Below are 12384 nucleotides of genomic sequence, written 5' to 3' on the forward strand. Positions count from 1 at the left end.
ACAGATCGTATTTATCACTTTTGAGCAAGGGTGAAACATGGAAGTGATAGAAGACAGGAAAATAGTCTTAGATCTCCGGAGATGAAGATTATGCTACCATGCCACTATTTACTCGAATATTTAAATGTACAGATGCGATAGAAATATGAAAGCAAACATAACTTTGACGAAATTGATGGTATAACAACTTAAATGTTGATTTGATCGTTAGTTTGTCAGATAAATAGTATCGAGCAATCTTATGAGATAGAGTTAACGGGAGGCACAAGTCATACATTCAGAACGCAAAAATGTAATTCCCTTTGATATTACTGCAGTTCAGAGTAACTGCATCTCCGTTTGCTTCTGTTAGAGTTTCCTTGCGTCACAAATACACCATAAAATTACACAAAATTAACAAAGGTTCACATCTTCATTGTCCCATCAATCTGCACCGAACTTGGGAATATCGCTTTCTATCATGTTAGCACATATGGTCTGTCACCATTCTACACTTAGTCTAACGTTTTGTTAATCTCGCCGTGTCTCCTACTTTCAGCATGGGTTGGTTCTCTTACTGTGTTCATGACGTTCTTCGGAACCTACATGACGAGCATTTTGACAGACAGGTTTGGTTGCCGGAGGACAGCGTTTGCCGGGTCAATCATTGCATTCGTAGGTTGTCTAACGAGTTCGTTTGCAACGCGGTTAGAAATCTTGTACTTGACCTATGGGATTGTCATCGGTGTTGGATTTTCGCTGACCTACATGTCATCCTTGATCATCATCGGACACTACTTCGATGAAAAGAAAGGTAAGGCTAACGGCTTTGCAACCTGTGGTAGTGGAGTGTCTACAGTTCTCCTGCCGCCGGTTCTGAGATATCTCATCAACACGATTGGACTCTGGCACACGCTTCGTTTTATCGCTGGACTAACGTTTCTTCTCATTCCGTGTGCGCTGGCATTCAAAGGAACATCAAGCCCAGGCGACAGCTTGGACGCGGCAAATTGCAACAGCAAGGCATTCAAACAAACGTAGAGCTCAGATGATTGCTTGGACGTGGCAAATGGCAACAGCAAGAATGAAGTCTGCTGTTTGGGACATGTCAATTTAAAGATATGGAGAAACAAAAGCTATCGAATCTGGTGTATCGGTGTTGTTGTTGGACTTCTTGGCTACTTTGTTCCGTTTGCTCATTTGGTAAGAGCACAACATTAAATGTTGTTTTCAACCGATGCATGATACAAAACACGACTTTTACGGCATTATTTATTTGTTTATCTAATAATCAGTTGAATGTAGCGGATATAATTGATTACTTCCTTGAAAAAATACAGCACTCCGTATTGACTTCTTCTCCCGGTTTCAACAGCGTTGAAATTGCGAATCAAACTTTATAAAATAATTACTATAATATAGAGGGGAATTGAAAGAAGTGTAATTGCTTCAGAATCTGTTTCTTCTTTCAAAATATCAACCTAAATATTGTGCACACTATCCTGTGCATAGCTACTGGCTGCATGTGGGTGAGTAAAGTTTGTTGTCGGACACATTTTGATGCGTTTTTTTCACTTCTTCCTTAGATCAAGTACGTTGAAGAGGTTTCTCCTGATCCGAACACAAATGGTCCAATCTTAATCTCTTTAATAGGTTTGTCTTCCATTGTTGGCGCTGTTGCACCTGGGCGCCTTTCCGACATGGAGGCAGTAAAAAGATTCATGACTCGCATTGAGTTTCAGCAATTATCTTTCATCGTTATTGGTACCTTTAATTTCTTGTTCCTACCCTTGTTCTGAGCTTTCCAGCGTTGGTGGTGGCTACGTTGATCATGGGTATCTTTGACGGATGTTTTGTGTGTATGATGGTACCAGTGGCTATCGACATTGTAGGAAAGAAGGATGCAAGTCAAGCTGCTGGTTTCATATTCTGTATCATTGCTCTTCCAATGATTGTGGGAGGACCAACGGCCGGTAAGTTGTTTCCCTATTTCATTGCGGTCTCATATGCCCACGAATTAACAGCTACGATGTCTTAAAGCCAGATTTAATGAAACTTTGCTGATGACCAACATGTGTGGTGCATATTATATGTTGTTGATGCACAGGCGGCCAGGACGTATTGAGTTTTTCTCACTGTTTTCTCAGAGTCCCTCCACGCACGGTTTTCTCTATCAGTTCTTCTCCTTCTCTTCATTCTATGACTGATTGGAGTAAATAGAATAAATGATAATATAACCTAACCTAACCTAGCCTCTTGACTCTTTATTCATTTTACACCCCATTACAAGGATGTTTATCTCTCATATACACATCTTGTAATTCATTAGTCAACACAACTAATATGCTAATCCGTGGATTTATCAAGGATTTTATGGGTTGGTCAACATTGCGAAAGGTAGAGATGTCCTGTCTGTCGGAATGTTGACCAACCCATAAATCCCTGATAAGTCCACGGATTAGCATAATTAGTTGTATTGACTAATTAATTACAACATGTGTGTATGAGAGATAAACGTCCTTGTAATGGGGTGTAAAATAAATAAAGAGTCAAGAGGCTAGGTTAGGTTACATAACTGTTTATTTTATTTACTCCGACCAGTCAGAAGAGCATGAAGAAAAGCAAAGGAACTGATAGAGAAAACAGTGAGAAAAACTTAATACATCTGGGCCGCCTGTGGTTGATGTAGTGACAGAAACATTTCGTTTATTGTTTGCGTTGACTACTTGAGGAGGGAAATATTTTTACAACAGGATGAAGGAAAACTAATAAAACTGACTTTTCTTTTCAATCTAATGAAAATCTATTCTTTTTATGGCAGGTCTAATTTATGACATCACCGGCTCTTACAACCTGGCATTCATCCTTGCTGGAATTCCTCCCATACTCGGAGCGTTGATAATGTGTTTTATTAAAGTAAAGGAACCAGAGAAAGCTCCACCCACAAATTCGGAAAGTTCAAAAACTTTTGAGGAAAATGTAGACACGGTGACGAAATGTACAAATGGTGACGAAGAGGAAGATGATGAAAGGCAACCTTTAAAAGATAAAGATGCTGAACAGTTAGAGAATATCGTACTGTCCAGTAAGTCACACCAACCTCAAATGGCACAGTCCAATGGCCTCGCTCCTCTTGCTAGTATAAGTGAGGTTGACGAATTTGTATGACATTATGCAACATTCTCTCTCTGTAACACCATGGTGTGAGGACAAAGATCCACCAGGAACTCAAACGTCTGTTGAATATGTACTACCTTTGATTCTAAGAAATCAAAGTTTGTGTTATCGACTTATCTTAATTATCTTGTCTTGACATGTCTTAATTTTCTCTTTATAATCTTCAAAATGACAAAAACGTGTATAATACTAAAGTGAGCTTTCCCTTCCAAAATGTTTTGCTTCGAAGTAAAAATGTGTAAAAAAAGTGCAGAGAACTTATTTGTTCAAGTTATTCTAGTGTAATGTACATCGATGTTTTTATTCAGTCAGAATACATTTACTTTCAAAAGGACTGTCATTCTGTCCCACTCGCGAAAATGTGAACATTAGGAAGTGTTCAGAATTTACTTCCAGGGGGCCTGGAGGATTTTCAGGGGGAGGGCACCCATTTTTCCCAAGAAAATTTTTTGGGGCAGACAAAAATACCACAATCTTGTAGGGGGGATAAGGAAAAAAACACATCAATTAGATATTTGGCCAGAAGTCCTGATCTATAAAATTATGCATGGCTGTCAAAAATATCTGGTGAAAAAGTTACAGATTTGCTAGTTCCTATGTGGTAAAGTGTTGATTTTCCAATAATTCTGTATGTGCATCCAGAAGATCATGTGCATCAATACTTTTGGTGCCAGATTGTTGAAATACTGGCCATAGCATCCTGTGTACAAAATAAATTTGCTGTAGTCAAGAAGTGATCTCAGTGTGTGAATCAAGGAGAATTGTGGGTAAGCTCACACATTTTGTGGTGATACTAATACTTTAGAATCCCATTCGTTCTGATTTGTAAGATTAAGGATTTCTCAGTGACGGCTGGCGAAAAGGCCACCCCCCCCGAATTTAACATGTTTTGTTTCCTGTAATCCGAGAATATGCGCATTATGACTTTTTTAAAGTAAAAAAATGTGAAATATGCATGCTCTGTCAAGTTTTGGAAAAAAGGTGCTGCTGACAAAATGTGAACTTTGACGTATCATGGGTTATCTGCATTTATGGACACTGCATTGTGAATGCAACTAGCAGAAATATAACATATACATTGTGTGAGTTCATGTTATGGATCAGGTGTTCTGTTCAACAAAGGTTCTGAAATATTCCTCAGGATTAATGCTTTCAGTGGCAATCACTTTATTTTATGGCAACCAAATTCGAAAAAGAGAAAAGAAAACACTAATTGGGTTTCCCCAATTTTCACCATGAGTCTGCAAGTTATTGAGCATCATCAGATGAAAATGTATGCTGGACTTTTGCTTGTAACATCTCACTTTCCATAAATATCTGGAGACCTGCAACTTGTGTACCATTAAACTTCAAAGATAGATATCACTTTGTAAATTATGTGCTCCGACAATTTCTAACTAAATTATGTGCTTGTCTTTGTGTGTATCATGGGTATCAGTGAGAAAGCTTACGTTGTAGTCATGTTTATGTACACAAATTGTTCTGTCAAAAGTACAGAGGATTGGCATGGTACCCCAGAATGAAAGTATAAAATGATTGGTTTTGCCTTGCAATGAGATAAATAATTTTACGTTTGATGCAAATAGCGATTTTTCTTTGCATAAGGTAGAAGACTACCCAGGGGCTATGCAAAATTAGTCATTGCATAAAATTGCATACATGTAGAAATGTCAGAATACATACTAGAAATATTGTCAATTTCATAGAACTTTCACAAATGATCCACCGAAAGATGCTTTATTGAAAAATATAAAACAAATAGCATGTTACTGTGCTTAATTTTAAAGAGAATCATAATTGTGTTGTTTTTCCTTGAAAAATCACTGATGCAAAATTGCTGACTTGGCATTTTTTCACAATTTCCATTACATTGGATGAGTAACTTCATACATCATGTTTCTATTTGAAATACTACATGTAGATGATACTTAAGAATCAAGAGTGTAATGATATAACAATATTTTTATCCACCATGGCTATTGTTTTCTTTGAACAGGTCAAATTTGCAATAAAGTCATTGCATGCGTCTGTAAGCGTGTATCTTGGCACAAAGGCAGAACGAGAATCGGGATCTGAAACATACCGACTCTGCCATCTTGTAATAAAGATCTAAAGTAGTGCTTACAATTGACAACTTGCGAGTCAGCTTCAGTTACTGAAGGCACAACTCACATTCCCTAAAGGTACAAGCGTAACAAAGGACTGAAATCTGTCTGGGCATGTCTGGGCTGACTGGCTCGAGACCAATAAAAATTAAAACAAGATTGCCAGTAGGTATATGTATTCTATTTTATCGCAAAAACATGCTGACGAGCAGCTGTATTACACAGCACTATGTCCTTAAGCCGACTTTGAATGAAATAGGTCCATTCATGGCTGAGCAAAGGCCCTGGAAGGACAAATATTAAAAAACAAAATGGCCGCCAGACTGCCATATTGAATCGTAGTGCGAGATATTAAAATTCATGTACACCTGAACGTCATTGTACTATGTCCTTCTGCCAAGTTTGATTAAAATCGGTTCAGTAATGTCAGAATACTTGCTACAAACCAACAAAACTTAAAACAAAATGGCCGCAACTTGCCAGTCCTGGACTGTTTTGAATAACAAATTAAAATAAAAATTAGTCATGACGTGCTGTGTTTATGCCAATTTTAAATGAAAGCAGTCAAGGTATGTGTAAATTATAGCTCTCCGTACAAAACGACAGCATTAACCATATTTTCTCATGTTTACACGGTGCTTTCTGCAGTAGAAGTGCAATATCTATCGTTTTGAGAAAGGTACGAAATCGTGTCACCAATTTGTACAACCAATCATTTTATTAATTTCCTTTCAACCGACGAGAGGTTTCAAGTGAAAAATGTGATACAGTATCACTGAAAAGGCTTCAAAATCAGTCGTCATTGGTATTTAAGTTTATAATGCTCAATCAAGACATGAAATTTATACACGCGGCGGACATTTAAAATGTGGTCAGTCAGAATAAGTACTTATTGTTATCATTACATCCTTAATGGCCCGAAAGTGTCCCTACTTGCGTAGAGCAACAACAATTTTCCTTACTTTTACGATGCTAGAACAAGAAGTCAGGGCGTAATATCTTTGCTAATATTGTGTGCATGGTCTATGGTGTTTTATGTGTACTTCCATTATTACGTTGTCACCATCGTTACGGTGTGAAAGGTCACCGAATTTCGTCGTGGATACATAAAAACAAAGCAATTTCGGGTACTGTTAATGACACAGAGATTTATATTTAAAGGACAAGTCATTTGATTTATATTAAAACCAAAACGGCACATTTTTCTAGTTTTTCTTCAATGTTCCACCCTCGGTCCGAACTTGTTTGTCACAGCTCGAGTGTCATTTTTTCGTCGTTATAGCACAGAGTGGCAACGGGTATTGTTTAAGGCGAGAAGCGGTTACGTAACCCATCCATGTTCGCCTCGCCTCAGGTTGCTCTCGCCTCTCTTTTCCGAAGAGTGCCGACCATGCATCCTTCGGTAATTTTCGGATTTTCGCCTATTGTTAAGCGAAAGTATGTTCGGCAAAGTTTCTGTTGTTGTTGTCGTGTGGTGCTGAGCGGAATTGACGTACTGGCGAAAATGGGAGTGTTTGGAGCTTCAGAAAAGTGAGTTTTGCCGTTTTAAAAATTCCTCTCATATTTTTATGAATATATAATGAGTGTGTTTGAACCAAATTTGAAAGTCTTTTATCGATACTGTCTGGTTTTACTCAATGGTTTACGGTCAGTCATACCGTCTTTTACACGTGCGTCAAGGAAGGACATGTTTATGAAACTGCTGGCGTGTTATGTTTTGATTGGCGTGAAGCAGTGTTTCTGGCCTGAGAGCTCACATAGTAACTATGGTTGCTACGCGACTGGCAGTACGATGCCATCTCGTCGTATTTTTCGCATAATCTCGTGTAATTATCAACCACAAACAAAGCCTCCAAAAACTTTAACACCTTTGAAGCTCATTTAATATGAAAAGCCAATATAGTCTACCGAGACGACCATGGAACAAAAGGCATGCAAGCGTTGCCACTCTACCTATGTTTCTCTGTGGTCATAGGGAAACGACATTCAAAGGTAGTACGTCTCAGGCGCCACAACACACAATGAAAGAAACTGAAAGGTATGCTGGTACAACAAAAGCTTGGAGTATAATGGTTTCTGGTTTTAATCTCAATCCAACTTCGTTGATTATACAGTGTTATCGTTTATTTGCATAGTAAGAGGTATTATGTATTTTGATGTTATAAATTTATTGTCGATGGCCAATAAAGATTTCAGACAAGATATAGGCCTCTCTTGGCAACAAAATAACATCAAATTTTTGACGGAATGTTTGTCTTTTGTTAACGTCCATGAGTTATTATCAGCCTCTCTAAAGCTAAATGGTTGTAGAATAGAGTTTTATAGTTTCATGATACACTGTCTCAAAGTAATCAGACAATGAGAAAGGCAATTTCTTCTCATCATAGTTTGAAAGGTGACGTTGAACTTGTCAACGTCAAAGTTTACTTGTAACTGTTAACGTTCGCTGGCGGTGACGCCACGAGTATATTTAACAGCTTAGTGACGGGTAAGGCTTATAAATGAAGAGTTTTGAACATTTTGCCTGAAAATACGGCCAGTTTTCAATCGGGTTCGAACCTACAACGTACGGCATCAGTCGCCTAGCGGAGAGGCAACAGAGAGATACGCTCGGCTAAATATCCACTCCCAAAAAAGAGTGGTTTGAGCTGTGACTCGAGCTGTGACCGGCTAAGTTGTTACATTTTTCTGACTGAGACCGCTCCACACGTTGTAGAGTTCGTGAAGCACTCACGCACTCACGCTCACTATCACTCATCGCACATACGAACTTTATTCAAATCGGTCGCAAGGGCGGCTGACCGGATTAGTATCGATTTTCAGAAAATCGAATATTGTGCTTACAATCACGTTATCGCTGTCCGCAGAATTAATCGACACCTGGTATAATTACTACTTTTAAAATTTGAGTTGCTGTTTTGGGTTTTTTTTGAACGGTTTCAAGATAGCACCCAACTTTTCTAGTCATCGCTTAAAATGACAGAAGAAAAAGGGAAAAGAGAACTCTAATGGTAACAATAAAGGTCTTTGCCCCTCTAAACGTGAACTTCTTGTCAAGATTTATTTCCTCGCTGAAGCTATCGGTGCCTACAATGAATTTCTTTCATCGATCAATCTTTTGATCGATTTATTGATTATTTCAGTCTTCCTGAGCACATTTCCTCTTAACTTACTCTTACAGGTCCATTCTTTTTAGTAAAATTTTAAACACTGCCAAACATTTACTCTTATGATAACATTGACTCCTGAACGCAGTATGGTAAGTTCTATATTTGATAAGTTAGACACACAGTAGTTTTGTGGAGGGTCCTTGGTAGGGCATTGTAATCGAAATGAATCATGACCAGGCACAGTAATATAAGCTTATGATCTCCCGATGACCTACACAATGGGCAGTTTGTTTGCTTTAGGTCTAAATACCTCACAACACTGCAGGGGGTTATTACTTGGAGTTATTAGTCTCCTCTAACCCTAGTTTCAAGGTGTGGTATTTTCAAAACAATAACGTAGATATGGTAGCGGGACAACAATCTATTGTGTTCTGACTGCGTGTAAACTTTATAAACGCGTAAACGTTGAAATGTACTGGTAACCAAACAATCGCCCGAAAAAATAATCGCATGATAATTATATACTGGCCCTACTGAAGCATTTTTATTTCAAAGTTCCCCTTTTTAAAAGCATGAGCGCAAAGAGTGACGTTACAGCTACAACTGCCCCCTGCCATTACAAATTTCAAGTTCATCACTAACCATATATATATAGCAAGATGAGGAACTCCATTAAGCATGTTACGGTACCATTTGCTATATACCGGTCACCCAGGAAAAGTAGCACAGTATATTTAGTGATCAACCGAATTATCCTCCTGGACTTTTGCACAAGCATATTCTGCAGTCAGCAATTTTAATGTCTTTACAACACACAGGTGTCCGACAGTAGGCCAGATCGATCGCGAAATTATGTTAAAAATGCGGCGTTGAGAATGCCCTACAATTTTCTTTAATAAGTCTCAATGAAAGATTTTATTGAAGCTACAGCAATATGCGCAACCTATCCATCATGTATTTGTAAACAAATTTGCAACATCAAGTTTGTGTAAAGAAAGGTGCGATGGATACCTTCGTGTTTTCCGATTGGAATTGTGAAATCATTGGAAAGACATTGCCCTTGACGAACCATCGGCCAATCATTTTCGTAAACCAATAATTATTAACCTGGAATTATTCTATGAATAACAATTACCAATAGATGTGTGCATAATTCGAACACCGCGCTTTAGGGAGCCTTCAGTAATTACAGGGGGGGGGGCCGGGGGAATTTCGCGAACAGCTGTACCGTAAAATGTGACCTCCCCCAATCCTCCTGTCTAAAATGTGACCCTCCCCCTTGTCCGACATTCTAAAACTTGACCCTCCCCCCCTCTCCCATCATACCACATATGAAGTCTGTAGCACTTGTGGTTATCAAGTTGTGGACGTATAGTATATTTAAGGTCAAAGGTCATCGACGTCACATGACATTTTGTCAAAAAAATTTTATTGCTAAGCTATCCCTATATACCAAAAATCAGACCTCTAGCTCTATTGGCTGGCTCAGAATTAGATATGCGCATAATTAATTAAATACAGGATGTGTTGTCATAAGGTCTCCTATCATACCAAATATGAAAGGTGTAGCCTTCTGGTTACTTAGTTATGGACATGTACTCATATTTGAGGTCAAAGGTCATCGAAGTCACATGATATTTTGCCCAAAAATTGTAATGCTATGTTATCCCTATATACCAAAAATCAGACCTCTAGCTCTATTGGCTGGCTCAGAATTAGATATGCGCATAATTAATGAGGTACAGGATGTGGTGTCATAAGGTCTCCCATCATACCAAATATGAAGCGTGTAGCACTTCTGGTTACTGAGTTATGGACATATATGTATATTCAAGGTCAAAGGTCATCGAGGTCACATGACATTTTGTCAAAAAAATTGTAATGCTAAGTTATCCCTATATACCAAAAATCAGACCTCTAGCTCTATTGGCTGGCTCAGAATTAGATATGCGCATAATTAATGAGGCACAGGATGTGGTGTCATAAGGTCTCCCATCATACCAAATATGAAGGGTGTAGCACTTGTGGTTACTGAGTTATGGACATATACGTATATTCAAGGTCAAAGGTCATTGAGGTCACGTGACATTTTGTCAAAAAAATTGTATTGCTAAGTTATCCCTATATACCAAAAATCAGACCTCTAGCTCTATTGGCTGGCTCAGAATTAGATATGTGCATAATAAATGAGTTGCAGGAAGAGGCCAAGGTCAAAGGTCAAGTGGAATCCCCAAATTGTGGAGTGCAATTTGGTCCCTACTGGCCATTGTCCAATAGACGCTGGCTGTCTTGGACTTTAACATAGGCCAGAATAAGCCATTACCATAGCTTAGCTGCATAGGTATAGGGGAGGTCAAAGGTCATTGAAAAATCAGAAAAATAATACTTTAAAAATCTTCTTCTCAAATCGGCAAGACCTGTGACCTTTATATTTGGCATGAAGGAGCCTAACCCTATGGTCTACAAAAATTTAGGACAGAATTTTGATTGGTTAATTTTTATGCAAATGAAGTCAATTTTAAAGTTTATTTTCAAAATGGCCGAAAGGTCACGTGACCTTTTGTTATGGTCATGTGACAAAAAATTTACTTTTGATGAGTTGTACCTCTGTACCAAATATGAAGTCTCTAGGTGCAACGGTGTTCGCGTGGTAGTTGCAGAAGTGCGACGGAAGAAGAAGAAGAAGAAGAATAAAAAACAGAACGATTACAAGAGGTTTCGCACCCATGGTGTCCAAACCCTATATAATAATAATAATAATAACAAGGCAGTATGCTGAAGGCATGAGTACTTGGGCCGTGATAGAGTAATTTTGAGGACAATATATACTACTATTCAAATATGGTCTTGAATTTCCTCCTGTCAATAAGGCATTTGATTAACTGGTTATTAAACGAAGCAATGGCATGACAACGGCAAAATATTTCTAGCAACTTTTGTGGAGTTTGAGGCAGGGGTTCTCTATTTATAGTGGAAATTGCTTAAACTCCTCAAATATTCAAATTACAGCAAATTTCTTTTGTTCTCGATGGCAGATGTCTAATATTTAGATGGGCATATTTAGATTTCTACCCTATAGTTATCCCTATATACCAAAAATCGGACATCTAGCTCTATTGGCTTGCTCAGAATTAGATATGCGCATAATTAATGAGGTACAATATGTGGTGTCATAAGGTGTCCCATCATACCAAATATGAAGGGTGTAGCACTTGTGGTTACTGAGTTGTGGACAAATATATATATTTGAGGTCAAAGGTCATTGAGGTCACGTGACATTTTGTCAAAATAATTGTATTGCTAAGTTATTCCTATATACCAAAAATCAGACCTCTAGCTCTATTGGCTCGCTCAAAATTAGATATGCGCATAATTAATGAGGTACAATATGTGGTGTCATAAGATGTCTTATCATACCAAATATGAAGGATGTAGCACTTGTGGTTACTGAGTTGTGGACAAATATATATATTTGAGGTCAAAGGTCATTGAGGTCATGTCACATTTTGTCATAATAATTGTATTGCTAAGTTATTCCTATATACCAAAAATCAGACCTCTAGCTCTATTGGCTCGCTCAAAATAAGATATGCGCATAATTAATGAGGTACAATATATGGTGTCATAAGGTGTCCTATCATACCAAATATGAAAGGTTTAGCACTTGTGGTTACTGAGTTGTGGACAAATATGTATATTGGAGGTCAAAGGTCATTGAGGTCACGTGACGTTTTGTCAAACAAATTATATTGTTAACTTATCCCTATATACCAAAAATCAGACCTCTAGCTCTATTGGCTCGCTCAAAATTAGATATGCGCATAATTAATGTGGTACAATATGTGGCGTCATAAGGTGTCCCATCATACCAAATATGAAAGGTTTAGCACTTGTGGTTACTGAGTTTATGGACAATAATGTATATACTAGGTCAAAGGTCACCAAGGTCACATGATATTTTGTCAAAATGTCTGAGATATCTGCGTGAACCAATGGACTCACTGATGGACTCA

The 12384-nt window shown here is 38.1% G+C and overlaps 1 protein-coding gene and 1 pseudogene across 1 annotated transcript; both read left to right on the forward strand.

The window, feature by feature from the left end:
* Positions 1 to 585: 585 nt before the first annotated feature.
* Positions 586 to 1020, forward strand: LOC139134481 (monocarboxylate transporter 10 pseudogene; annotated as a pseudogene).
* A 753-nt stretch (positions 1021 to 1773) lies between these two features.
* LOC139134345 (monocarboxylate transporter 10-like) lies at positions 1774 to 4346 on the forward strand. Its single transcript, XM_070701223.1, has 2 exons — positions 1774 to 1952; positions 2801 to 4346. Exons 1-2 carry the CDS (start codon positions 1811 to 1813, stop codon positions 3145 to 3147), a joined length of 489 nt encoding a protein of 162 aa, XP_070557324.1. The 5' UTR covers positions 1774 to 1810; the 3' UTR covers positions 3148 to 4346.
* The last annotated feature ends 8038 nt before the right edge of the window (positions 4347 to 12384 follow it).

The sequence above is a fragment of the Ptychodera flava genome, chromosome 6 (genome assembly GCF_041260155.1).
Source record: "Ptychodera flava strain L36383 chromosome 6, AS_Pfla_20210202, whole genome shotgun sequence".
Taxonomy (NCBI): domain Eukaryota; kingdom Metazoa; phylum Hemichordata; class Enteropneusta; family Ptychoderidae; genus Ptychodera; species Ptychodera flava.

What these genes read in the sequence shown, in the direction of transcription:
- LOC139134345 (XM_070701223.1), top strand. Translation starts at nt 1,811, where the DNA reads ATGGGTATCTTTGACGGATGTTTTGTGTGTATGATGGTACCAGTGGCT. An exon ending in TGTGGGAGGACCAACGGCCG is followed by an intron (nt 1,953 to 2,800) that starts GTAAGTTGTTTC and finishes TTTTTATGGCAG; the next exon opens with GTCTAATTTATGACATCACC.